The 27825-nt window shown below is 45.2% G+C and overlaps 1 protein-coding gene across 1 annotated transcript in view; it reads left to right on the forward strand.

Annotated features, from left to right (window-relative positions):
• Positions 1 to 27825, forward strand: part of PDE2A (phosphodiesterase 2A) — a 166946-nt gene that overhangs the window by 84696 nt on the left and 54425 nt on the right. Inside the window, exons 3-4 of the mRNA XM_036744791.1 lie at positions 18771 to 18860; positions 25370 to 25458. Of these exons, the coding sequence (XP_036600686.1) occupies positions 18771 to 18860; positions 25370 to 25458 (179 nt within the window). The remainder of the gene's footprint in view (positions 1 to 18770; positions 18861 to 25369; positions 25459 to 27825) is intronic.

Raw genomic sequence — 27825 nt, forward strand, 5'->3', positions numbered from 1 at the left:
TGTTCAGTTCTCGGTCCTACATTCTAGGAAGGACATTGGTAAGACAGATAACATCCAGAGCAGGGTATCTAGGAGAGAGAAAGGCTGTGAGTTCACATCAAGAAGGAACTGGGGATGTGCAGCCCAGGGAAGAGAAAACTCAGGAGGGACAGGATAATTGTCTTCAAGTATTTGAAGGGCTTTCACATGGAAGAAGTAGATTAGACTCTTCTTGGACCTATGGAGAAAAAGTAGAAGCAATGGCTGGAAGATATAAAGAAGTAAATTTAAGCTTGATGTAATTTTAAAAACTTCCTAACAATTAGAGCCATCCAGGAGTGGAATGGACTGTTTTGACATGTAGTAAATTTTGTCTTCATTAGGAGTCACAGATACAAGTGGATGGCCACTTTTCAGGTAGGTTGTGGAGGGAGGTTTTTTTTTTCCAGGTATAAATTGGATTAGAGGGTCACATAAGGCTCTTCCAGCTCTGAAATTCTATGATTTCCACCTATATTTCCTATATTTTAAACCAAACCCCTCCACTGCCCCTTGTTCTGCCCCAGGGAAAAGAAGGACAAATATGGTTCCTCTTCTATATACCAGACTTTCAAATACTTGAAGGCAGCTATTATATTTCTCATGAGTCTTCTTGAAACTACCAGTTTAAATCACTGGAACAGAAACTCAATTTTTTCAGTATAACACATACCTTTATTAAACACCTTCTGTATGCAGAATACCATTTTCAGTGCTGAGGGAGAAATAAGACATGGCCCTTGCCCTCAAGGAGGTTACAGTCTATTAGGTTGGTAAGACACCAATATGGATAATTTGTATAGTTCTCTAAGATTTACAAAGCACATTCCTTACACCAGTCCTTTTAATATCATCCCCCTCTTACAGGTGAGGAGACTGACCTAACCAATAAATACCAGAGTCAAGATTCAAAGATCTCCCAACTCCAACTACAATGCTGTTTCCACCGTGCTGGTGGTGCTTAGCTGCTCCTCCGTGGTCCCCTTTTTGGTAAATTCAGCAGGATTTACATATGGTACCAGGATAGGTCATTCCTCAGATTCTGTGAGGTCCTGATGGAAGGAGGTAAGGCAAGAAAGACTGGGATAGGGTGGCCAAAGTAATGAGGAAGGGAGGGAACTGACCAATTTTTCCTGGCTCAGGCATCCTGCGCTGCATAATTGTTCCAGCCAAGTTATTTCCAATTATTTCCTGTGTAAATAGTAATTAGGTAAGGTTTGCAGAGGAATTGAAAGAATTTACTGGAGCGAAGGGATCCATGAGGCTGGAAGCAAGGATAGAGAGCTCCTAGGCTGAGGGAGAGATAAGCCTGTTCCCTTGAGGAGATGTGGCTCCACAGGGAGCCCCTGGTTTGTGAGCGGAAGCTCAGCTCTGCCCTCAGGAAGCTTCCAGTTTGAGGCAAGGGGCTCATAGGCCTCCTCTGGAATTCTCTAGTCCGAGATGTTGGACAAAGATATTCAACAGAGATGAATGAATGAATAGAAAATTGAGTCTGGGAAGGAGAGATCAGGGTTCAGTGGGAAGAGCCCTAAATTGGGTACAAGAGATTGGTATTCTAGGCATGGCTGTGCCCCAGATACACTGTGTAATATTGGGCAAATCTTGTCCTTTCTCTGGGCCTCAGTTTTCCTCTCTTCAAAATGAGGCTCCTTCTAGCCATGGCATCCCATGGTTCTGCTCTAAGGATCCTGGAGTATGGAGTTGGAAGGGGATCAGGGCAGGCTTCTGAGAGGAGGTGAGTGGCAGGCTTTGTCTTGAAGCCTATGAGAAAGATAGCTGGGGGAGGAGGGAGGAAGACGAGGGGGGAGACTCTTACTTGTCTTCCCTGGTGGGTAGACAGGAGAGGGGGTGGCGGGGTAGGGGAAAGCTGCTTCTCTCAGAGCAGGGGAACAAGCTGTCTCCACCAGGGCTGTGCCCAGAGATAAGCAGCATCACAATAAGCAGCTGACAGGGTGGCGGTAGTGCAGACGCCCAAGTCCAGGCCTCCCTCCCCCCACTCCCTTTAAGTGAGGCTGCCACAGCTTCCGTGTTTACTGGGCTACAGAATACTCCAGCTGTCTCACCCCCACCCCCAACTGCCTTATGACTATAAGACCTCATCTGGCTTGGAAATGGAGGAGTGAAAAACAATTCATCCTAATTTCACCTGCCTGTCATAGGTGTGAAAAGAAGTGGGGGCACAGGAAGAGGCTGTAAGGGTCATCTTGTCCATCCCCCTGTGTCTGTGTAGGTCTTTGCTTTACCATGTCTTAGAATTTTAGACCCATATTTAGAGCTTAGAGGGATCTTGGAAAGTGGAATGTCAATGCTGAGAGTTGGAGTGTGAATCTTAGAACATGTAGTATCAGAGTTGGTAGGGAGTCTACTGTAGAATATAGATTGTCAGAGCTGAAAGTCGAGCTGGAGAAGGACTTTAGAACATAGAATGTCAGGGCTGGTGAGGGGATCTCAAGATATCAGTCCTGGGGGTGGGGGTGGACCTTAGAACATAGAATGTCATAACGGAGGGAGGCTTCAGATCATAGGACGAAGAATGTTAGAGGAGGGAGGCAGCTTAGGAAACAAAACACAGAATAGGAGAACCAGGAGAGATCTTAGAACAGACACTGTCAGAGCTGCTCTGCTCCCTCATTTTACAACGGCTCAGAGAGGGCCAGTGTTTTGCCCAACTTTATACAGTGAATGTAAACAGGAGCTAGATTTAGATCCTGGGCCTCCTGAATCCCAGGCTAGCACTTTTACTATGCCATGGAGAGTCTTCAGATCCTCCAGGGAAGGAGATTCAAACTCCTTTCATTCCCTGGCCCTTCTCCCATTTCTGACCCTTTTCCCAGGCTGCCTCACATGCTTGGAATACCTTCCTCTTCCCTGCCCCACCCTTTACCCTCACTATTTCCAAACTGACTTTCTCCTGTGTATCAAAAGCCTCCTGAAACACCCCTTCCTCTGGAAAGTCTTCCTGGATTGTTTAGAGGAAATGGCTCCCCCCAGCTTGGGCCCATCCTGCTCAATATGTGAACTCTCTCCATCTCCCCTCCCTTTCCTCTCTCTCCTTAGAATATAGTCACTCTCTGGAACTGTGCTTCTTGACTTGGTATTTGTCTCTGGTTCTGTTTTTATTGCACTTCCATCACCATGTCTGTCTCAGACGGGGAGGAGTGAATGTGTGGTGGTGGTTAAAGCACTGGGCAGGAGCCCAGGAGTCTTGGGTTTAAATCTTGCTTCAGACATTTACTAGCTAGCTGCATGATCCTAGGACTAGTCAGAGAGGCAGTTAGGAAGGAGAGTGCTGAATTTGGGATCAGAAGACCTGGGTTTGAGTTTCAGGTTTGCCACTTCCTTACTTGTGGGACCTTGGTCAAGTCATTTCTCTTGGGCCATCTGTAAAAGGAGAAGATTGTACTATTTGACCTGCAAGTGCCCTTCCAGCTTTAAATCTATGATCCTATGAGTCATGGAACTGCAGACTGTCAGGGTGGGAAAGGCCCACCATCCTCCCTCATCCATTCACAAGGATTCCATCTATAGTTTCCTGGATTGACCTTCTGGCCCCTACTGTGACACTCCAATTACAGGAATCCCACTTCTTCTCTAGGCATTCTGTTCCACCGTGGGCTAGCTCTCATCATAAGCAAGTCCTTCCTTATGTTTGATCTAAACTTGTTTCTCTGTAATCTTCCCCCTTTGGTTCTAATTCTATCCTCTGAAGCCACAGAGGAGAGGTAGTATGTTGGGTAAAAAATCAGAGTATGTTGGAAAGAGCTCCAGGATCCAGTCTCAGCTTTACCAGTCTCTTCTTCCCCTGGGGCTCAGTTTCCATATCTACAAGATGATGGTGGCAGAATAGGTAGTCTTTGAGACTCTCTCCAGGTCTGATAACCTATGATTCTTACCACACAGGGATGAGAGACTCCCTCTCCTGTCCTCTTAGATAGAACTCTCCCCAGTACTCCACAATAATGTTTTTGTAAAGATTTCTCTGTCTCCTTTCTGCTTAGTGAGGTCACCTTCCCTTTCATTCTACACCTGCCTACCAGGCACCTCTCCCTTCTCCTCCTCCCCTTTCTTTTCTCCCTGCTTCCCCTTGCCTTCTGCCTTTATCTCCTGCCTCTCCTTCTTTTCCTCTCCTTTCTCAGCCTTTGTCTCTTCCTTCTTTCTCCTCTCCTTCCTCTTTTCTTCTCGGGGATGCCTTGGTATAAGAGAGGAGACATAGCCCCTCCTCTTAGGAAGCCCCTTATGTGAAGGGGAGACAGTCCTTCCCTCAGAGAGTCTGTAGTCTGAATGGGAAACACTGTCCTGCCCATAGGAAATTCTTGGTCTGAGGAGAGACAGCCCTGCCCCTGAAGAGCCCCTCTGCTGAAGGGGGAGGCATGGCTTTTTTCTTTCCATCAGGAGGACCCCAACATGAGGAGGAAGGCCTGACTTCTGCCCTCAGGGAGTTCCTGATCTGAAGAGGAGACACAATCCTGTCCTCAGGGTCCCTGGTCTTTGGAGGGCTGGGGCATATGAGATGCATATTTATCATGGCAGATAGTCACAGACAGAGAAGCTAATTCACTCAAGGGATTGGGGAGTAAAGCTAGGGCTAGTGAGGAAGAATTCCCAAGGGGTGGTAACAATAGTACAGGCAGAGGGGCTCAAGGACTAACAGAGATGTTAGGGAGAGGCTTTGAGGGCGAAAAGGAGGAAAAGGCATCTGGTGGTGATGAATCCATAGGTGGCCCGGGTGTATTCTACAGTGCATGTGTCTCCAGTGTGACTAAGGGACTGGAGATACAGCCCTGTTGGAATAACAACCGAAGCCCATGTCTTCATGGAACCTGGAAGGCTCAGGTGGAGGGAGAGGGCGAGGAGAATTATTAACGTCATAGAACATCAGATTGGGAAGAGACCTTAGACCTGTAAGCATAAAACAAAATGTCATAATTGGAAAGAGCCTTCAAATGTAGACTGCCAGAGCTAGAAGGTACCTTAGAGCATCATCATAACTGACATGCATTTAAAGTTTTCCAAGGGCTTCACATACATTGCTCACTTGAACCTCACAGCAGTTCTGTGAAGTAGGTACTAATTATTATCCCAGTTTTACAGATGATAAAACTCAGGCTCAGGGAGGTTATGTCATTTGCCCATGGTCATACAGCCAGTGTCTGAGTAAGATTTGACCCTAGGTCTCCCTGCCTCCAAATCCAGGGCCCTGTCTCTTGGGCCTGGAAGGGACCTAAGAATCCAATGAGTCCAACCCCTTCATTTTACAAATGGAGAAACTGAGGTCTAGAGAAAGGATAGGGACCTGCCCAAGGTCAGCCAGTCAAGCTATAAGCATTTATCAATTGACTATGCCAGGCACTGTGCTAAGCTCTGGGGATATAAAGAAAAGCAAAAGATAGTCATGAAACATATTGCTGATTCTATGGACACTTGCTATGTTCAGCCCTAAGATCTGGGGTGAAGGAAGGAAAGAAGGAAGCAGACCTTGCCCTTAGGGAGCTTGGTGTACATCAGGAAAAGTAGGCATTTATCACAGACTGAGTGTTTAATAACTTTACATGAAAGACATGCCAGCATCATTTTCATCAGAAGCTGCTGGATTTGATTTAATAAACTTCTTGCAGCTCTAAATGAGAGTTCAGTCAGTAGCTTCTAAACCAGGAAGATGCTGGTGTTGGACACTAGACAGCTGCTCAAGACAGCACAGAGAAAGTAGTGGAAGGGGCTGAAGTCAGATAGCACTTGATAGATCCCGGGGCTCCTGAGCCCTGAACTTAGTAGATTGAGTCTTGACTACAGATTGAGCACTGTTCTCCTCCTCAGTATTAGTCTTGACCTTGGCTGTAGACTGTCCCATGACCCCAGGTTGAGCTGTGATCCCTGAACCAGACTGACCAGACCCTATGGCCCTTGATTAAACTCAGTCCTAACCCCAACCTGAGCCCCTGAACCTGGCCTCAGACTGAGCCCTGACCCTAGACTGAGCCCTAGCCCTAGCTCCAAACTGAACTTTGAATGCCCTACTGAGCCCCAAACACCTGACCTCAGATCCACACAGACTGAGCCTTGCTCAAATAATATTCAGTCAAGCCAGGCCTAGGGTGGGTCTGACACTCTCCATGGTGCTGATATGACCATTAGCACCAATGATTAGAATTAGACTCACAGGCATGACACAGAGAAATACTGGACTCCAAGTGCTAAGGGTAGGGTGAGGTCAATTGAGGGATACAGACAAGGCTAAGAGGGAGGAGAGGACACTGGTGGACAAAGATGATTCAAGCTGGACCTTAAAGGCTGGGGAGGATTTAAAGAAAAGGAGAGGAAGGGCTTTCTAATAAGTGAGAATAATGCAAGCAAAGGCTTGACTGGATGTGTGGGATGGTGAAGCGTCTAGCCCAGCTGGAGCTGAAGTAGCACATAGAGGAGCAGGGGGAGGTGAGGCTGGAGAGACTTGACAGTGGAGAGCCTCAAGTGCTAGGCTGAGGATTTTGGACTCTGTCCTATGGGTTGTGGGAAGCCACAACAAATTCCAGTGTAGGCAAGAGATGGGGTTAAATCTGGCCTGTAGGAAGGTGACTCTGGCCCATGTCCACAATGGAAAAAGGGAAAGAGTGGAAGCAGGTAGGTCAATTAGGAGACTGAAACAATTGTTCTAATAGGAAGGCGTGGGACCTGGATTTGGGCCATGGAGGCAGGAGAGAGGAGGTGGATGCAGAAACAAAGGAGAAGTAAGGACAGGACAGGACAGGAACTGGGCCTGTTGGGGTTTATGGCGTGAGGGAATTTCAAGGAATCAGAAGATCCTCAATATCGAATGCCCTGGGAGTGAGAAGGCTAGTGAAAAAGACAGGGGCAAGCTTTAAGAGAGAGAATGAGCTCAGTCTGGAGTGAGGTTTATGCAGGGCTAGCAACACGCCCAGGGGGAAATTCAAGCAGGGAATGGGAGTTGATGATGGTCAGGAAATCTCAAATTTTCATTTATTCAGAGTTCATAGACATTCATAATAATGACTGACACATATAGAACTTTACAATTTTCAAACTTTGCCGAGTGAAGTGAGCCAGTATTTGTAAAAGTGCTTAGCACAGCACCCGACACGTAGTAGGGGTTATATAAATGCTTATTCCCTTCCTCCCTTAAAGCACTTTACATGTGTTATCTTGTCTGGGCCTCACAACAACCTTGTGATGTAGGTGGTACAGATATTATTACCTTCATTTTATAGATGAAGAAACTAAAGTGAGTGGTTAAGTGACTTGCCCAGGGTCACACAGCTGGCAGATGTTACAGGTGAGATTCAAAGTCTAGTCTCCTGACTCCAAGCCCAACGTTCTTTCTACTACACCATATTCCCCTCTGCTCAGAATCTCTCATAGAATTTGGCCTTATACTTTTCTCATCATTTTTTTTCTCATCAATTGATCTGGGAATCAGGCCTGTGAGTAATATAGGGCAGAATTGTCAACTCATTTTATAGATGGGAAAACTGAGCCTCAGAGAGATAAAGGAACAGGCCTAAGATCACACATTTGAGTTTATGTCTAGAATTCAAGCCTCCAGACTACCAGCCTGCTCCTCTTCCCACTCTCTTTAATTTTCCACCAGCCTAACTCAAAATGTCATGGGGGAACTTTGCAGGTCTCAGTGTCTTCTCTTTCTGCAAATCCCATTTATTTTGAGGCAGGATTTGAACCCAGAGCTTCCTGTCTCCATGTCCAGTATTCTCTCACTTTCTTTCTAGGGTACTAGATCCGGAATAGACTTTAGAGATTACTCAGCCAAACTCCTCCTTTGTAAAAAGTGCTTAGCACAGTGCCCGGCACATAGTAGACACTATCTAACTGCTTATTCTCTTCCCTCTCCCCAATTTTTTTGATTAGAAACTAAGACCCCAAATAGAGAAAAGGACTGGCCTAAAAGGATACAATAAGTCAGTAGCAGAGTTGAGACTACAACTTGGGTGTTCTTCCTCCCAGGCACTCTACCACACTTGCCCTCTTATTCAGAACACCTGGCATCTATTACTAGGCACCTGTTACGTGGGGAACACGGCTCAGTCCTAGGGGGATGGCAAGGTTTACATGTAATGGAATTCAAACCTATAGAGATAAGACCTAGCCCCTGCCCTCATGGTCTGCTAGGGGAATGAAATACAGAGATCATTTTAATACAAGTCAGTTGTTTCCTGCCATTAGAAACCACCCCTGCCTTGATCTATGTGGCCTGTCACTCATTGGTATTTGTTGGAGTATTTGTCCTGAGGAGGCTGAGAGCTGTGGAAATGACAGCCCCTCCTCACTTTGGCTAGTTAGAGGTGCCCATGTGAAGCTCTGGGCAGGAGGCAGCTGGGCCAACAATGAAAGGCAGTGTGAGACGGAAGATAGGAGAGGATCAGAAACTAAGTCCCTCATTTTGGAGTAGGGAAGAAACCAAGTCTTTCTCCTCCTTCCATGGGTCCAAACCAGCCCAACCCAGCCCCACACCACCCCTGCCCAAGGATGCAGAGCTCAGGCCATTGCTCGCTTTGTGAGAAGTCTGGTCCAGGTGTGTGATCTTCCAACCAAACAACATTTCTCCTCCTCTCTGCCCCCTCCTGTTCCCATCCCTCCTTCCTCGCACAGAGGAACAGGATAGCTTGTTCATACATAGTTGTTTGCATGTTGTCTCTCATATCAGAATGTGTGTTCCTCAAAGGCAATGTCTTTTGTCCTTTTTTGTATCCCTGGTGCTTAGTACAGTGCCTGGCACATAGTAAGTGCTTAATAAATGCTTGACCGACTGATTTGAATTAAAGCCCAGGTCAGTCATCTTTTTATTACAGCTGTGAGCCCCAGGGACCATGCCTTCACCTGAAGCTGAAAGGGGTTTTAGGGCCCTCTCCCCTTCACCTTGCCCCTTTCTCTACATTGAACCCCCAGCCCCTTCTTTTTTAAATAATATTTTATTTTCTCCCAATTGCATGTAAAAACAATTTTTAGCATTTGACTTTTTAAAAAGTTTTTGAGTTCCAAATTCTATCTTTCCCTCCTTCCCCTCGCCCTTCAGCCCCTTCTTGAAAACCTATTTCCCTTATTTGGCCTCTGTTTCCTCTCTTCTCCTGTAACCTTTAATTTCATCCATGTTGTTTTTGTTCAGTCGTGTCCAACTCTCTGTGACCCCATTTAGGATTTCCTTGGCAAGGATACTGGAGTGGTTTGCCATTTCCTTCTCCAACTCATTTACAGATGAGGAAACTGAGGCAAACAGGGTAAAGCGACTTGCTCAGGGTCACATAGCTATAGTTTCAGGTTGGATTTGAACTCAGGGAGATGAGTCTTCTTAACTCTAGGCCTAGCACTCTGTCTACTGCGCCACCTAATTGCCCCATGTGAGAGTTGGCTGGAGGAACTGAGGATGTCTGGCTTGGAGAACAGAAGGCTTCCAGGGGCACCTGATAACTATCTTGAAATGCTTGAAGAGCTGTCACTTTGCTGAGGAATTACACTCTGTTTGGCCCTGAGGACAGGATGAAAGGCAATGGGTAGCAGGCTGGCATAGCAGAAAGAGGGCTGGATTTGATGTCGGAAGACCTGGATTCAAATCTTGCCTCTGCCACTTGGTTCCTTGTGTGACCTTGGGCATATCCTTTTCTGTATCTGGGCCTCAGTTTCCTCATTGCAAAACAAGCAGGTCAGACTAGACAGCCTCTGAAGTCCCTTCTAGTTTAAAATCTATGGTTCTAAGTTGCCAGGAAACAAATTTAGTCTTGATGCAGGAAAAATTGTTTAAGAAGTAAGGTACCCCTGGGTCCCTCTCCCCTTCTTTAAAGGCCAGATGACTGCTTGTTGGGGAAGGCATAGAGGAGATTCCTACTTGGGTGTGGGTTGGACCAGATGACCTCCAGGGACCTCTCCAACTCTGATATTCTGTGACAGGTAATAAGAGTTCCCTTTCGATAGTGCTTTACAGTTTACAGAGCATTTTCCCCTCAACAACCTTTTGGGGTGCATGCTAGTATGCCCGTTTTACAGATGAGAAGAGAGCAAGTGCCCAAGATCACGCAGCTGATTAAGTGTCAGAGGTGGGATTAGAACTCAGGTCTCTCCTGATGTCGACTCTGGTGTTCATTCGACTATATTGCTCTGCCTTTCTTCGAGTATTTGCTCCATTTGACAGATGGGGAACCTGATGCTTAGAAGGGTAAAATGATTTGGTCAGGGTCACAAAAGTAGAGTCATTGTTGGGATTCAAACCCAGATCTTTCCTGATTCCCTGTCCTGTTCTTTCTCTTACACTGTAGATATGAATAAGTATGATAAAGTGTTTTAGGGGCAAAGGAGAGATGCAGGCAAGAGTGTAAGAGGAATGGGAGGACAGAGAAAGCTGGGAGGGATCAGAGAAGACTTCTAGGATCTGGCAGCACCTGGATTGAGCTTTGGGTTTCTTTCCCACTTGTTCCGAGAATGGTTTTGTACAGGGGTAGTTTACAATACATATCTTCATTTACTTTACAAATTGGGATTACATCCTGAGCAATATAGTGCAGTGAAGTACTATTGTAAATAACAGTACAGAACTTACCAATTACATCGGAGCAATTAATGGTTTATTTAAATGTTATGAAATACCTTTCTCTTATTTTGCAATCATTGTAATCAGTACAGCCTTACTCTCCCTCCAGCGTTTAGTCCTCCCTTTTAAAAATAATTGGTGGCTATTAAAAAACCATAGAAGTTGGTGTATTCATAGCTAATCACTTTTGTCACTTTATAGGGGCATTGTAAATTAGCAAAGTTTAAGACGGTTTTGGTCTGAGCTGAACTTCGAAGGAAGACAAACATTTGAGTAGGCAGAGAGAATCAAATAGCTTTAGAGTTGGACTGGACCCCAAAGACCATCTCCAAGCCCCTTTATTTTACAGATGAAGAAACTGAGTCACTTGCCATTTATAGAGCACTTTAAGGTTTGCATGCCCAAGCCCCCTTGATTCTAGAGTCAGTGCCCTTCCCCTGTATCCCACAGAGGAAGGAACACATTCCAGGTATGAGGGATGTGAATACAGAGTGGGAGAAGACAGTATGAGATTAGAAAACAGCAAGGATGTGTCACTGGTCTGGAATATGGAAGATATGCAGGAAGATAATATGGAATTAGTCTGTGGAAGACCTTGGCTATAATAATATTGTCATAGCATCATAAACTTAGAGCTGGGAGGGACCTCAGGGGTCATCTACTCCAACCTCCTCATTTTGCAGATGGGGAACCTGAGGCCCAGAGAGTTTAGGGGACATGTCCATGGTCACATAATAATAAGTAGCAGAGCTGGAATTTGAACTCAGGACCTCTGGCTCCAAACTCAAGACTCTAGAGAACCAGTGAAAGTTCTTTAATAGGGGAGTGACACAGTTAGGCTTGTGCGTTAGGAAAATCACTTGTAGATCAGATGAAGCATGGAAAAAACAAGAGTCTAGAGGCTGGGATGCCATTGCAACAATCCAGCTCATAGGTGAGGCTTGACCTCTGGTGGCAGCAGAGAGAGGGATATAGGCAAAGATCCTCAGGCACATGGCATTTAAAACTGGGTCTGAGAATCCAGAGTGTGAGAGCTGGGGGAACCTCAGGAAAGAGAGAGCTGTAAGGAGGCTTACTGAAATTAGCCTGGAATGTTATTAGTGGAAGGGTCATTAAAACATAGGACATAGAATGCCGCAGAGCCTCAGAGATCGTTGAGTGCAGCCCTTTCATTTTTATAGTTGGGGAAACTGAGGTTCAGTGACACAAATTTGAAAAAGGATCTAGGAGCAGATGGTGCTTCAAAGCCCCAGGCCTAAGGCTAGATCTTCCACTGCCGACTCTGTCTTTTTCTTCTCTCTATCATTTAAATATCCCCCATCCTCCATTCCACCCCCACCCCACCTCTGTCACATTTGACATCCTGGGAACCTTGAATCCTTATTTCTGTTCTCAGCCCTGGGCTTCCTGGCAATGCAGTAAGCATACATAGAACCCAAGAATCACAGATCTGGAAGGACATATAATCTCACCTCCCTGCCAGTGTAGATGCTCCCTCTGTATTGTATTACTGTGTTATGGTGATGAATGCTCAACCAGTTTTTGCCTGGACACTTCCAGTGACTAGGGACCTGTCCTAACAATTTCTTCCCCACTGGAAAATTGGACTACCACCCCAGGCTCCTCTGGCTCTAATAAGTGAACTTTTGGCCTTGTATTACAAGGGCCCAGGCCTCCAGGCTACTTCCCACAGTCTCCTCACCAAGGTCTGCCTGTTCATATTTGTATCCCTAGAATTTAACATAGTCCCTAGCAACACATAGTAAGCATTTAATAAATGTTCCATCATCTCTGTCTATCTGTCCTTCTGTCTCTGTATCATGTGTCTATCTGTCTATCTAGATTTCATCATCTCTTTGTCTGTCATCTATCTGTCTGTCTGTCTCTATATCATTTATTGTCTATGTCTGTCTATATCTGCCTGCCTGTCTATCTATCTATCTATTATTTTATCTATCTATCTATCTATACATCTATCTGTCTGCCTTTCTTCTCTCTCTCTCTATCTCTCTCTATTTCTCCATATCTATCCATCTATCCATCTATTTATCTATCTACATGCTTCCGTAGAAACCTTTTTTCTTATATTGAAATCTGCTTCCCTGTAATTTTCACCCATTGTTTCTAATTCTGTGCTTTGGAGCCAAGAAGAAAAGGTCTAATTCTTCTTCCAAATATTTGAAGGCAGCTCTCATGTCCCTCTCCACCTCCCAATCTGATTTTCTCCAAGCTAAACACTTCCTCCTTCTTCAGACTTTTTTCATATCGTGTAGACTCCACTTTCCTCAGATAGAGTGTACCTCCTCTTGTGTAAAAACACATATTCATTCATCTATCAAACATTTATTCAAGATCTCATATTTCATATTAGGAGAGTGAAAGTTTAGATTCTCATTCTTTTCCTCCCCTAGTTGTACCATATTATTATATTGTATTATATTAATTACATTATATTGTAGAAGCAGCTGGGTGACGCAGTGGGCAGAGTACTGGGCCTGTAGTCAGGAAGACCTGAATTCAAATGTGGTATCAGATACTTTTTAACTGTGAGATCCTGGGCAAGTCATTTAATCTCTGTTTTACTTCAGTTTCCTCAGGATCAAATGAGAAAGTGAAGTGCTTAGCACAGTGCCAGGCACATAGTAGGTCCCATATAAATGGTAGCTATTATGATGATTGCTATTCCCTGGCATCTTGCCAGCCTTTTTGCTGTGTAAAATGCGTAGCACAGTGCCAGGCACATAGTAGGTCCCATATAAATGCTAGCTATTATGATTATTGCTATTCCCTGGCATCTTGCCAGCCTTTTTGCTGTGTAAAATGCGTAGCACAGTGCCAGGCACATAGTAGGTCCCATATAAATGGTAGCTATTATGATTATTGCTATTCACTGGCATCTCACTGGTCTTTTTGCTATGTACAGGGACCTCAGAGAGAGAAGAGAGATGGTTGGGCGGAATCTTGCCCAGATAGTGGGGTGAACGCAGAAGTGACTGCCTTTGCTTCATTTCACCCCTTTCCTGTCCACTTGGAGGTTCAAAAGGAGACTTCCCGTAGATCAAGGAGGATTTGAGGTGTAGTAGAAAGAGCGCTGGGAATATAATTAAATGAGTAAGAATCTTACCAAACCGTACCTGGGGCATTTCTTTCTTTTATAATCTGTTCTATAAGAATTATATACTTTATTATTACATGTTTTAATTATTCTTGAAGGTCCTTAATTTAAGAATACCTCGAAGGTCCAAGCTGCCTCAATTGACACAGCATATTTGCACATACTAGAGATAGGATGAACATTTTTATTTCAAAGTAAAATTTTAACATCTGCTTGTAATTATTTGTATTTAAAGCACATTTGGGGGCAGTGGATAGAGGACCGGCCCTGGAGGCAAGAGTACCTGAGTTCAAATTCAGCCTCAGACACTGTGTGACTCTAGGCAAGTCACTTAACCCCATTTGCCTCCCCCCACCCCCAATAAATAAAGTTCATTTGCACGGATAGGAGAAATTATAGTAAATTATAAAAAATTATTTAGAAAATTCTTATGGAAATTGGCACAATTGGTTTGCCTTTAGGGTTAATTTAGATGTTTCAGTAAAGAGTTATATTTTTTTTCCTTTAGTAACTAACAAAAAAGAACTTGGAGTCAGAAGATTTGAGTTCAAATCCCAGAGCTGCCACCTATTTGTCATGTCACTTTGGGCAAATCGCTTCCCCTCTGTGGGCCTCAGTGTCTCCACTTGCAAAACGGGGAATTAATAATGGCTCATCACAACTTCATTTCTGACAGGTTTTCAAAACATTCATTCCTCACAAGAATTCTGTGAGTTAGGTTTTTTTAAATCAATGAGTTGTGCCTGACCCTTCATGACCCCATTCGGGGTTTTCTTGGCAAAGATACTGAGTGGTTTGCCATTTCCTTCTCCAGCTCATTTTACAGATGAGGAAACTGAGGCAAACAGGGTTAAGTGACTTGCCCAGGGCCACACAGCTACCATGCGACTGAGGTGGGATTTGAACGCAGGTCTTTCTGGTGCCCAGGGCTGGCACTCTATCTGCTGTACCACCTAGCTGCTCCCGAGTTAGGTATTACAAGTCTTTATATTAACCTTGTCTCAAGGGGGAAGATGAGAAGAGATAACTCTGTTACTCCCCTCCCCCAGGAAGGGTTGTAGGCCCCACTAGCAATGCCTCTTATAAGTCTGGGCCATACTCTTTGACCGAGCTAGATACCTTCTTCTGGACACTCTAAAAATGGCTTATTGGTGCTTAAAATATATTGTTGTCACTTCTCAATACATACCTTCTTCCCGACGTAGAATCCTCCCTGTTAAGCACACACAGAAAGACATTGGCTTTATCTGACACTGGGTGCCTCATTCTGCACTTATGGTGCGCTTCTTCTCTGCTGAGGGGAGGGAGTCCCCTTTTACCCTGGTTCTTCAGAATAAAGATTGGTCCTTGAAATGCAGAGTTCTGTTTTTAATATTGGTTTTCTTTACATTATTGGAGTCATTATTGTATTGCACGGTTCTGATTCCTTAGTGAAGTGATGGAGACTTTTAAGCTCATCAGCGTCCCTCTTAAGGTGTGGACCCAGAACTGGAGGAAATGCCAGATCACACCAGGTGTGGTCTGGTCAGGGAAGAGGACAGTCCATGTTCTGTATACTATGCATCTATGAATGAAAACCAGGGTCACTTTTGTTTTTAGTAGTGAGATTAGACTCTTGGTTCATTGAGGTTGTGGTCCATTAAGACCCCTGAGTGTTCTTCTCCTGAATTGTTGTGTAGTTAGTGCTACTCCATCCCATGTCTGAGTATTTGAAGATGCTGCTTTGTGAACTGAGGAACAGGTATTCATAGGTTGCCCTCAATATAAGGTCCAGACCTGAAGTTTAGGTCTTACTTATCTACATTCAGCTTCCTAGATCACTAGCTCTTCTTCTTTAGACCCAGAACTTTCACTCCTCTATAAACTCCCATGGGCCTCATTTTAAGGTTCCCACACGCCTTGGATTTTCCTGGTCTCCATGCCAGCTTAGCTTCTTGGGCTCAAACCCGTGGCCCTCAAACCTTCATTAGATTAGATTAGTTTGTCTCCAGAAGGCAGGTTTAGGAACAATGGGGGTGGGTCGGTAGGGGGAGGTCATTGTAGATAGGCTGATTTTAATTTGATGTTACAAAAACCTTTCATAATGGTTAGAGTCATTTAAAAATGGAATGGATTATTTTGTGAAGTAGTGAGTTCCTGGTCATCCAGTATTCAAGTAGAGTCTGGATGATGGCTTGTTGGGCATGAAATGGTTACTAGATGCCTCTGAGGTCCTTTTCAGTTCTGAAATTCCATAATTTTGTAATACCTTCTTCCTTCTGCCATCACGGAGTCATAGAATTTCAGTGTTGGGAAGGGACCTCAGTGACCATTTAGCCCTACCCTCACTGCACCACATCCAAGTGGTCAGCCTTTGCTGAAGGAGAACCTGCCAACTCTGGAGGCAGCATGCCTCCCTTTGGGACACCTCTCATTGTTTTTCCTCTTACTGTCTAATTTGCCTCTTTGCAAATTCTCCCCTGCGGTCCTGGTTCTGTCCTCTGGGACTGAACAGGACCAGACTAATCCATCTTCCACTTGATAGCCTTTGAAGTACTTGAAAATAGCTATCATGTCTCCCTTGAGACTTCTCCAGGTTAAACATACACACTTCTATCAAATGGTCTTCCCTCATTATATCTTAGGACCCAACCCAGCCCTGATTTCATGCCTTCCTGTCTCCTCCATTCTCCCTTACCCCCAAGAATTGGTTTCCAATGGTTTATTCATGGATGAAAAAAAGGGTAGTCAGATTCAGAGATCATCTGCCAAGGGATGAATGTTAGACATGAGGATGAAAGAAGACTTTCTTGTCCTAGAAAATTGTTTCTTAAACTTTATAACTTAAGACTTAACTAAAATTCCCAGGACCCAGTCTGGGCCATCCTGATGGGAGACTGCAGTAGAGAATAGAGAATGCTGGATTTGAACCTTCCTGGACCACATTCCTAGAGAAGTCCGTGTATAGGAAGCACCTAGGAAGGACATAGGGGATTGAAGCCGGGACTTGGAGTAAGGAAGACCAGAGTTCAAATATGATCTCAGATTCTTACTAGATTCGTGACCCTGGATGAATCACTATCTGACCTGTGTCTGCTTCAGGGTCCTCATCTGTAAATGAGGCTAATAATATTTTCTACCTCACAGGGTTGTTGTGAGACTCAAATGAGAAAATATTTGTAAAACACTTAGCACAGCACTTGGCACATTGTAGGAGCCATATTAATGCTTATTTCCTCCCCCGCTATTATTATAAACACACAGAAACACACATAAATCTGATAGATACTGTCCTCCCTCTGGTTTTAAACACTCTTGGAATGGGTTGAGCCCCAGGCTTGTTGGGGGCTCAGAGCCAAGGGGAAAAAAATTCTAGGCTTCCTACCAAAGCCAAACCTTTTTAGGGGGAGCAATAAACTAAGTATGTTTTTAAAAATTAATATTCTTTGGGATTATCCAGGGCAACATGTGAAGGATGACTATGAATGAATGAAGAATTTATCAACCATCCATAATTTTGTGATGGTGTAGAGACATGGATTATTTGCTACTCTTCTTGTGGAAAAAGCCCTTTCTGTACCTGCTGACCACAAGCTCAGTATCAGTCACCACCCTAACTTGGTGGTCAAAAAAAAGAGTTCAATTTTTGGCTACGTTAAAAGAGACATAGGTTGCAGAATGAGGGAAGCAATAGTCCTGGGGTTCTCTGCCCTTGTCAGAGCATACCTGGAGCATCACCTCTGGTTCTGGAACGTTTCAGAAAAGGCACTGGCAAGCTGGACCATTTCCAGAGGAGGGTGACCAAGAGGGGAGGTTTCCTGCATACTATGCCCTACGGTTAAAGGGATGGGGGAGGTTTAGCCAGACATTTAGGAGACTTGCAGATAGAGGGGAAATAGATTCTGCATGCAAATATGTGAGGACTTATTAGACTTGATTGGCTTGGCCCTGGAGCATAGAGCTAAGAGCGGTAAGAAGGCCCAGGGAGCCAGATTTAGGCTTAGCTCAAGGCAAAGCTTTTTAAACATGAGAGATGTTCCTCAGTGGAATGATCACAGTCTGGGAGGGAGCAAATTTCCTGGCCTTGAAAGTGTGCAAAGACTGGTTGACCTGCCTCGGAGAGTCCATAAAGAGGAAGCCTTGGGTTTGTTTTGTTTTTTCGGAGCAGGGAGGTGGGAAAGAGGGATCAGACAAGATGCCTTCTTAGGCTCTAGAGCTGGTTCTGAGAAGCTGGGTTTTAAAGGTTCCTTAATTCTCTGCTTGTAGCCCCATCCCTGTGGTGATGCCTCTTCTTCTTTTGTTTTAAATTTACTTTTTATTTTTAGTTTACAACACTCAGGTCCACAAGTTTTTGGGTTCCAAATTTTCTCTCCCTCTCTCTCCTCCCCCCTCCCCGCCAAGACGACATGTAATCCAGTACAGGTTCTACATTTACCTTCACATTGAACTTAGTTGTGTAATAGTTCAGTTGTGAAGAAGAATTGTAACCAATGGGATGAATCATGAGAAAGAAGAAACAAAACCAAAAGAGAAGGAAAAAAAAGACAGCAAATAGTTTGCCTCAATCTGCATGCAGACTCCATAATTCTTTCCCTGGATGTGCATAGCTTTTTCCATCATGAGTCTTTTGGAGCTGTCTTTGAACTTTGTATTGCTGAGAAGAGCCAAGTCTATCAAAGTTAGTCCTTACAGACACTGCGTATCTATAATTGTGTATAATGATCTCCTGGTTCTGCTCCCCTCACTCAGCATCAGTTCATCTAAGTCTTTCCAGGTTATTATTAAGTCCGTCTGCTCCTCATTTCTTATAGCACAATAGTGTTCCATTACATTCATATACCACAATTAGCCATTCCTTAATTGATGGGCATGCCCTTGATTTCCAATTCTTTGCCACCACAAAAAGAGCTGCTAGAAATATTTGTGTACCTATGGGTCCATTTCCCACTTGTATGATCTCTTTGGGATACAACCCTAGAAGTGGTATTGCTGGGTCAAAGGGTATGCACATTTTTATAGCCCTTTGGACACAGTTCCAAATTGCTCTCCAGGATGGTTGGATCAGTTCACAACTTCATGCGGTGATATTTCTTATCCTCTTTTCTCTTCTAGGAAGCCCTGCTGAGTTTGGGCTCTGTCATTGATGTCTCCAGTCTTCATGATGTCATCAAAGAAGCCATCTCTGCTGTGCTCCCCAAAGTGGTAGGTGTACCCCCCAACCCCAGCCCTTGCACAACTTCCTTGCATTCTGCAAAGAGGGCATTGACCCCGGTCACCGAGTCCAGAGGAAGGACAGAGATACTAGGGAGTCGATACATGACTTAGTCTGGCCTGAGGCTCTATGCCTGACAGAATGCCTGGCTCTGCTGGGGAAAGATGGGTGAGAGAGGAGAGAAAAGAGCTAGCCTGGCTTGAGTAGGGGCTTTGAGGCCTTGGAGCAGGGAGAGAGCAAGGTGGAAGGTTAAGCTGGGCCTGGAGGAATGGAGGGGAGGGAGAATGGGGCCTTCTAGGTCAAGGGTAGCCCCAAAGCAGGTTCTGATTTGATCCAGTTCTGTCCAGAAGCATCAGGGATGGAAAAACTGGCCACTGCCCGCTTCCTGGTTGTCCCTTCTGAGTTTTCTAGAGGCCAGGTTTATTCTTCCCCCATTCCCCATCCTGCTTCCCCATCTCCTTGGCATCTTCTCAGTTCTGTCCTTATTCCCTTTTATCCAATTTTCTCCTCTTCCCCTTCATTCATAAAATCTTAAAATTCTAGAGAAACCACAGATGTTTAGAGACAATAGGGTCCCTAAAACATCCGGAATGTATCTGGGCAGAGCTGGAGCAGACCTCAGGGCCATAGGATGTCAGCACTGGAAGGGACCTGAGAATGTAAACAAGCTGTCAGAGCCGACATCCTCTGTAGCCCAGTAAGGCCTCGTCATTTCACAGAGGAGGAATGTGATGATGGCCCAAGAGGGGAAGGGACCTCCCCAAGGTTACATAACAAGTCACTGGCATAATTGCCACTAGAACCCAGATCTCCTGACTTCCACCAGCTCAGGGTTTGTTCCTCAATACATGACTTCTCTAAATTCCACCCAGCATCCTAGCCCATTGAAGTACCCCAAGGTGGAGGGCAATTGTTTGCCACTGACTCGCTTTCCCTTAGTCATGTTCCTTTCCCTCTTCATGCCTGTTTTTCAGTTAAATGAAGGGGTTGGACTCAGTGAAGTGCCATTGTCTCTCAGATCTGGCATTCTGTGTTCTATGTCTAAGGTTCCCTGTAGTTCTGACATCCTACATTCCATATTTTAAGGGTCCTCTGAGCCCTGGCATTTCATGATTGTATAATTCTGAGTCTCTCCTCTACCCTGATTTTCAGATAGTTGTGTGTGCATGTGCGTGTGCGTGTGCGTGCGTGCGTGTGTGTGTGTGTGTGTGTGTGTGTGTGTGTGTGGTGGGGGGGCATGGTGGTGGTCAAGGAATGGGGGAAAAGAGGCTTTATATTCCAGAATAAATGGTAAATGCCACACATTCTTCATGGCTAAGACCCCTGTCTCTGTGTGACAGAGAGAGACATCGAGGACCAGAGGGAGAGTAGTGATTTCCCTAAGGGCACCTAGGGCCTTAGAGACAAAACCCAGATAAGGACCCAAGATCCCCATACCCTGGGTGCTCCCCTTACCCAAACTCACAGATTCCCAGAATCTCAGAATTCAAAGGGACCTCAGAGGTCATCCAGTATCTGAGTAGTAGTCTCTGTTGGCCTGGACAGTGGACAAGTGATCTATACTTGAAGACCTTCTGGAAGGGGAGGGAGGCATGTTACCTCCCCAAAAGTCTGAAATGTTTGCTGCCCGTCCTGAAAGGGTTAACTAGAGCCCACACTGTGGAGCGTGAAATTAGTAAGAAAGAGGTGGCTCATCGACACCCAAAATAAACCAGCCCTGGAAAGGAAAGGGAATCAGACAACATCTGGCTAGTGGGGGTGACACATCTGGAGGGATGCAGGGAAGGAGGGAAGCAGGAAGAAAGATGTGGAGAGAGGCCTGGCTGGGAGTCACGAGACCTGGGTTCTAGCCTCAGTCTTGATTTTCTGTGTGACTCTGGTGAAGACCCTTCTCCTCTCTGGGCGTCAGTTTCCACATGTGAAAAATGTTGAGATTAGGCTACGAAGGCATATTTTATAATAATTCTAGCAATAGGACCCACTTTGATACTGACGCAGGGCTTACGAAGCACATTTTTCTCACAATAACCCAGGGCTGGAACAATGTAAGTATTGTGGAATCTGTGCCTGATTTGGGAGGGACCTCAGAGGCCATCTGCTGTAACACATCCCCGAAGAAGAAGCCTTTCTGCTAAATTTAACCTGACAAGTCTTTGTGTTATTTTATTTATGCATGATTGTTTGTACTTCTTGGAAGGGGAAACTGAGTCCAGAGAGGGGAAGGGTCTTTAGAGAAGGGTTACTGTAGAAGGTGTGTGTATGTGTGTGTGTGTGGGGGGGGAGGCGGGCGGGGTCTATCAGTGTGACAGCTCACAGCCTGAGCTCATTCATTTGTTCTTTTCATTCGGTGATCACTTTTCATTCAGTGATTCACTTCATTCATTCACCCTTTCACTTTGCTGTGATTCATCGATATATCCATTCAGCAATCATTTATTAAACACCTTCTCTCTGCAGGGTCATGTTTGGCCCTGAAAGTAAATACAGAGATACATCCCACCCAGGCCGAGCACTCAAGGAACTTATATCATAATGGGTCTGAGGTGGGGGTAGAAATGATATGTACACAAATTGTTATAATACAAGGAAGCACGAGGTAAGGGCAGAGGAGAGGCAGAAGCTACATAGGAGATGTCTGGGGAAGGAGAGCCCACTTTCAGCAGGAGCAATCAGGGAAGGCATCGGGGAGGAGGTGACATCTGATCTGGGCCTTCAGTCAATCGGTAAACATTTCCTAAGTACCTCCTGTGTGTTAGGCATGAGATCGAGTGTGGCACAGTGGATGGAGAGCTAATCCCAGAGTCAGGAAGACCTGAGTTCAAGTGATACGTACTGGCTGGGTGACCCCATGCAAGTCACTAAGTCTTTCGGCTCGTGAGACAACTCTGGAGGAGGACACCACTAGAAGGCTTTTATCACTTGTGCTGATGGAATCAGAGGTCTGGGTTCCAAACAAAATGCGCTAGGCCCTGTGTCGAGTGCTGGGAATACAGAGATATGACCCCTACCCCATAAAGAGCTGCAGCAGAAAGGAATGGGGACAGGATCGGGAGGTCCATTCCAGGCACAAAGATAGAGAGAATGGAGAACAACAAATTGCCTAATCTGGCTGGACTAGAGAGCACGTGAAGTCGAGTAGCGTCATATAATGCTGGAAAGTTAGCATCAAGCCGGACCATGAGCAGCCTTGAATGTCAGGAGCAGTCATTTGTAGGGGGTTTTGATGGTCAGCGTGAGCCATTAAAGGCTTTTGAGCAGGGGAGTGACAAAGTCAGAGCAGCGAATTAGGAAAACTTCTTGGATAGCATGTGGAGGATGTGGATTAGAGAGGGGAGTGGCAGAATGACAGAGACGCAGAGAAACTAATTAGGTTATTAGAGTAGTCCAGGTAAGAAGTGAGGAGGGCCTGTGTCATTGCCCTCTGACTTTTAATCCAGTGCTTTCTCCTCTTGGCTATGGATGGATTTGAGAGAAACTGTAGAAGCAGAATCAATGGGACCCAATAACTGACTGGTCCTGGGCTTTGAAGGAAGTATGTGCCATCGCCGTAACCTAGGGCAAATCTCTTACTTTCCTCATCTGTAAAATGGGGTGTTGGACTGGACATTGAGCCGGACGACCATCAAGTCTGATCCCCTCATTTTACAGATGAGAATTTGAAGCCCCAAGAAATTAAATGACTTGCCCTGGGCCACCCAGGCAGTAAGCATCTTAGGGTGATTTCTTAGGCCCTGGTTGTTTGGGAAGATAGCAGTACCAGAAATCAGGAAACTGGAAGAAAGGAAAAGTTTAGGGGGGACATGAAGAGCTTCTGACTTAAGTGGGTTTGGGGGTCCAGGGTGGAATTGGGGTACATCTATGTAGCATAATGCCACCAGGCCTCATCTATGAGCCACATTGCAGCCTCTTTGCCATGGTCTGGGCTCTGAGGCTCCCAAAAGAAGGGCTGTAAGGGGGAGTACTGGCCCCTTTGGGATGGATGGGAGGGGAGAGGAGCTGGGAGCCTGGCACCTGCCCTCATCAGTAAGCTTTGTCCCCAAAACTCCCTGTGAATGCAGACTTTGCTGATGCATATGAAACAGCTTCCTCTAAATGTGGCTAATTTTAACCCAGTGGGGGGCGTTGGGTGGGGGGGGGCAGGAGGAAGCAGAATCTGAAGGAGGGAGGAAAGGAAGATTGGAGGGAAGGAAGAAAACAGGCAGATAGACGGAGAAATGTCCTGAAGTAGGCAATCACCGATGGCGTTTCAGCAGCTTTTGGAGATTGACGAGGCATTTTCATCATAATAACCCTCTGAGATGGGAGAGAAAATACTAGCATTCCTATTTTATATTTTATTATTTCATATAGCCTGGAGCAGGAAAGTGCCTGAGGTGACACAGCTAAGTGGCAGAGCCTGGACAAAGGCGGGTCTTTTAATTCCCAGTCCAAAGGCTCCTTCAGCCACACCAACCAATCAACCAGTCAGTCAATCAATTAAAAAAAATGACTGTGTGTCAGGTACCTCAGTGCTGAAGACACAAAGAGAGGTAAAAAGGAATGGCCACCCTCAAGGAATGTACGTTCTAATGGGGGAAACAACGTGGAGATAATATTGGACATATGAGATACATACAGTGTAAAGGGACAGTCATCTCAGAGGGAACACTAGCTGGGGGGGGGGCAGGGTTCAGGAAAGGCTTTTTGTAGAAGATGCGGGCTGAGGCTTGAAGGAAGCGAATGAAATTAAGAAGCCTCTTAAGAGTGGAGAGAGAGCTCGGGGAAGGGAAGGGAGGAAGCATGAGAGAGAGAGAGAGACAGACAGACACAAACACACAGACACAGACACAGTCAGAGAAGGACAGAGAGACAGTGAGCCAGAGTCAGAGAGGCAGATAGACACAAAGACAGACACGGAGATAAAGACAGAGACACACATACAGAGACAAACAGAGACAAAAACACTGGGGAGGTGGTGGGGAGAGAGAGAGAGAGAGAGAGAGAGAGAGAGAGAGAGAGAGAGAGAGAGGGAGGGAGGGAGTGGAGGAGAGAGAGGGGGAGGGGGAGAGAGAGAGGGGGAGGGAGAGGGGGAGATAGAGGGGAAGGAAGGGGAGGGGGGAGGAGGGGAGGAGGGGGAAGAGAGAACAAAGAAGAGGGGAGGTAGGGAGGGGGAGAGAGAGAGAGGGGATGAGAGAGACGAGAGAGAGGAGGGAGGGAGGGGGAGAGAGAGAGGAGGGAGGGAGGGGGAGAGAGAGAGGGAGGGGAGGGGGAGAGAGAGAGGGAGATGGAGGGAAGAGGGAGGAAGTGGGTGAGGGAGAGAGAGAGAGGAGGGAGGGGAGGAGGGAGGGAGGGGGAGGAGAGAGAGAGGGAAGGGAGGGGAGGAGAGAGGGAAGGAGGGAGGGGGAGAGAGGGAGGAGGGGGAGGAGGAGAGAGAGAGAGGGGGGGGGAGGGAGGGAGGGAGAGAGGGGGAGAGAGAGAGAGAGATTCACAATGAGCTAGGGAATGGAGGATGAGAGAGAAGGCTTCCTGGGGGTGCTAGGGTTTGTCTTGGCTGTAAGATCACAGGCTTTAGAGTGGAAAGGGATATTGAAGATTGTCAAAGCTCCCTGCAGAAAGATGACACTTGAATTCCTGAAGCATTCCACATTTTTTTCCCATTCATTTCCCAGTTCCTTGTAATCTGGCTTCTAATCCTACCCGAAGAGAGACAAACTGCTCTCTCCATGGTTACCGGTGATTTCCTAACTGTTAAATTCAGTGGCCTTTTCTCGGCCTTCATTTTATGAAACCTTTCTGACACTACTCACTACCCCCTTCTCCTGGACACTCTTCTTTCCTGGAGATTCTCTCCTCTCTTGTAGTAGTCTCCTAGCTGGTCTATTAGCTTCTATTCTCTCCCATTTCCAATCCATATTTCATGCAAAACCATATTCCTGAAACATGGGCCTAACTATGTCACTCCCTTACTCAGAAACCTTCAGTGGCTCCCTATTAGCTCTATAAAATACAAAACCTTTGGCTTCTGTGACAGTACTCTCTCTTAGTTTTTCTATCATTGTTGACCCTTTCTTCTCAGTCTCCTTTGCTCAAGGATCATCTAGCTCCTGAACAGGAAGTGTGGGCATCCTCTAGATTTCACCTTGGGCCCCTTTTCTCTCTCCACTGCCTCCCTTAGTGATCTTAGTCATCAGTTGGATTCAGTTGTCATATTTATGTAGATGATTCCGAGGTATACAAAACCAGCTCTCAGCTTTCTCCACATACTTATATACGCACAAGACCCACCCAAAAGGTTCATGCTTGCATGAGGGAAGAGATCAAAGGGAGTAATACTAATAATAAATACGAATACTAATAATAAATATGAATACTAATAATAAATAGCATCAGTAATGATGAATTAGAAATGTGCTGAAATAGAAATAATGCCCTGGCATCCAAGCTGGAGTGAGGGGATTGGAGGCAAGAAGGCTGGAGAAGACTGCCATCTACCAATCTCACCAGGCTCTTTCTCCCCTAGGAAACCGTCTACACTTACCTGCTTGATGGAGAATCCCGGCTAGTGTGTGCAGACCCCCCACATGATCTACCCCAGGAGGGGAAAGTCCGGTGAGTCTCATACCCTGGGCTCCCACAACCAGGTAGAGTCATCTATCATGCGGGAGAGATTGGCACTAGTCACTAATTGGCAACCTTCATAGTGGGATACAGGGGACTTTTGTAAGTCCCCATCTGTCCTCAAACAATCCCCTCCCTACTGACCTGATTCTTATTTTAGAATTCTAGAATCTACGGGTGTTAAAACCACAAGTTAGAATCGCAGAAGTTTTGAATAGTAGAAAGTTGGAATTGTAGTTTATTAGAATCATCCAAGTTAAGTTGCAAGCATAGTATGATAGAATCTTAGGTTAGATAATATAGGCTAAAATCACATAATATTGAAATCATAAAACCATCAAATCATTAAGATTTCAGAATGTTGAAGTTTTAGGATGTTAGAATTTTAGAAGTATAGAAAGTTAGAATCATAGAATCTTGGAAACAGGTTATTATGTTGGACCAGTATGAAACTCCCTAGAGAAGAATCCTAGCCAGAATGTGAATGCAGGCTTCCTACCTCCTGGCCAATGGCCCTAGTAATCATTAGCAGCTAGCTTCTTCAATCTCTCCTCCTGGAAGTCATTGAGAAGAATCCAGAGGGTCTTTTCCCCTTCCACTCGTGTCATTCTCTGTCTTTTCATTTATTTTGAAGAGAAAGCATAAGCACCTTTCCCTTCTCAGACTCTATTAACTGAAATGGAGCTGATGACCACAGGAGTTTAATTAAACCTTTAAAGAGAAACCAGTAAACACTCTTGGGCTCCAGGTACCATGTTGGGTTTATTAGGGAATGTCATGCACCATGTGGGGGGCACCCAGCCTCAGAACTGTCTCCCTAAAGCTCAGCTCCTCTCTTGGTTCCTCAAGCCAAGCCTGGTACACAGTAGGTGTTTAGTCAACATTTGCTGGTGAAGGGGGAAGGAAAGGGAACATCCCTTCTTGGAATTCAGTAATACAGAGAAAGGGGATGGGAAGTGGGGGGGGGAGACACCAGATTGTGTGTTTTTCTGTTTCCTGTAGGAGTTTTAAAGTTTTTAATTGCTATCCTCTCCCTCTGAGATACTGACTCCTCTGCTCTGTCATTGAATCTTAGAATCACATAATGTTAGGCTTTTAGAATTATAGAATGTGAAAGTTGCCGAACATTGGCATCATGGAATTTGAGAATCCTATAATGTTAAAATCATAGGATCACAGAATGCTGATGTTAGAATTTTTGAATGTTAGCATATTAGAATGTTAGCATCGTAGTAGCACAGAATATTAAATCTTGGAAGGTTAAAATCACAGAATTTTAAAACTGCATAATGCTGGAATCACACAGTGCATTAAACTCATCAAATGTTTTAATCTTGGTATGTTAGAATGACAGAATGCAGCTCCCATGTGAGTTCAAACCTTCTTCAACTCTCATCAGGAATCTGTGGTAGGGGTTAAGAAAATTGATAACCCTGATGCTTTCTGTCAGACTCTAACCTAATTAGAGTACTAGAATGTCAGAATTAAATTAAGAACATTTATTAAAAATGTATTAGCTACTAGAAGTATTGTGCAGCGGTGGATAGAACATGCTGGACTTGGAGTAAGACAGATCTGCATTCAAATCCTATCTTGGACACTTAATGTTTGTGTGACTTCAGGCAAATCACGTAACTTCTCTGATCCTCAGTTTCCTCATCTGTAAATTGAGAGTGTTACAAATTCATCTGTGCTGTTTCTCTCAAAGGATTATTCTGAGGCTCTGGTGATTAAATGTGCCTTGCCAACATTAGAATGTTATATAAATGTCAGTTATTTTGTCCAGGGCCTGGAGGAGATATAAAGATTAGATACAACTTGTTCCGTGCCTCATAGGATTCATCTGATAGGGGTGATAAGACATAGACAGAAATGATTTTAATAAAGAAGTAGGACGTGCAAGTATGTGAGAGAGATACCAGCATAGTGGGAGGGGAGGGAGGGAGGGGGGTGGAGAGAGAGAGAGAGAGAGAGAGAGAGAGAGAGAGAGAGAGAGAGAGAGAAAGGGAGAGGGAGAGGGAGAGGGAGAGGGAGAGACACACACATACAAAGAGAAAGAGACAGAGACAGAGAGAGAAAGAGGGAGGGAGGTATTATGTTTAGCTGGGGAGACCAGGGAAGGCTTCCTGGAAAAAATGCCTTGGAGCTGGGTAATAGAATATTAGAATCACTGAACATTAAAGCTGTGAGGGACCAGAGAGAGCATTTATTCTAACCCTATCATTTTATAGCTGGAAAACTGAGGTTCAGAGAGGTCCCGTGACTTGCCCTAAGTGACCCAGCTAGTGTCAGGGTCAGGGTCAGGATTCAAACGAGAAGGAGAATCAGTATGTGAATTGAACTCAAAATGTCCTGTTG

This window comes from Trichosurus vulpecula, chromosome 2 (genome assembly GCF_011100635.1).
Source record: "Trichosurus vulpecula isolate mTriVul1 chromosome 2, mTriVul1.pri, whole genome shotgun sequence".
NCBI classification, from domain to species: Eukaryota; Metazoa; Chordata; class Mammalia; order Diprotodontia; family Phalangeridae; genus Trichosurus; species Trichosurus vulpecula.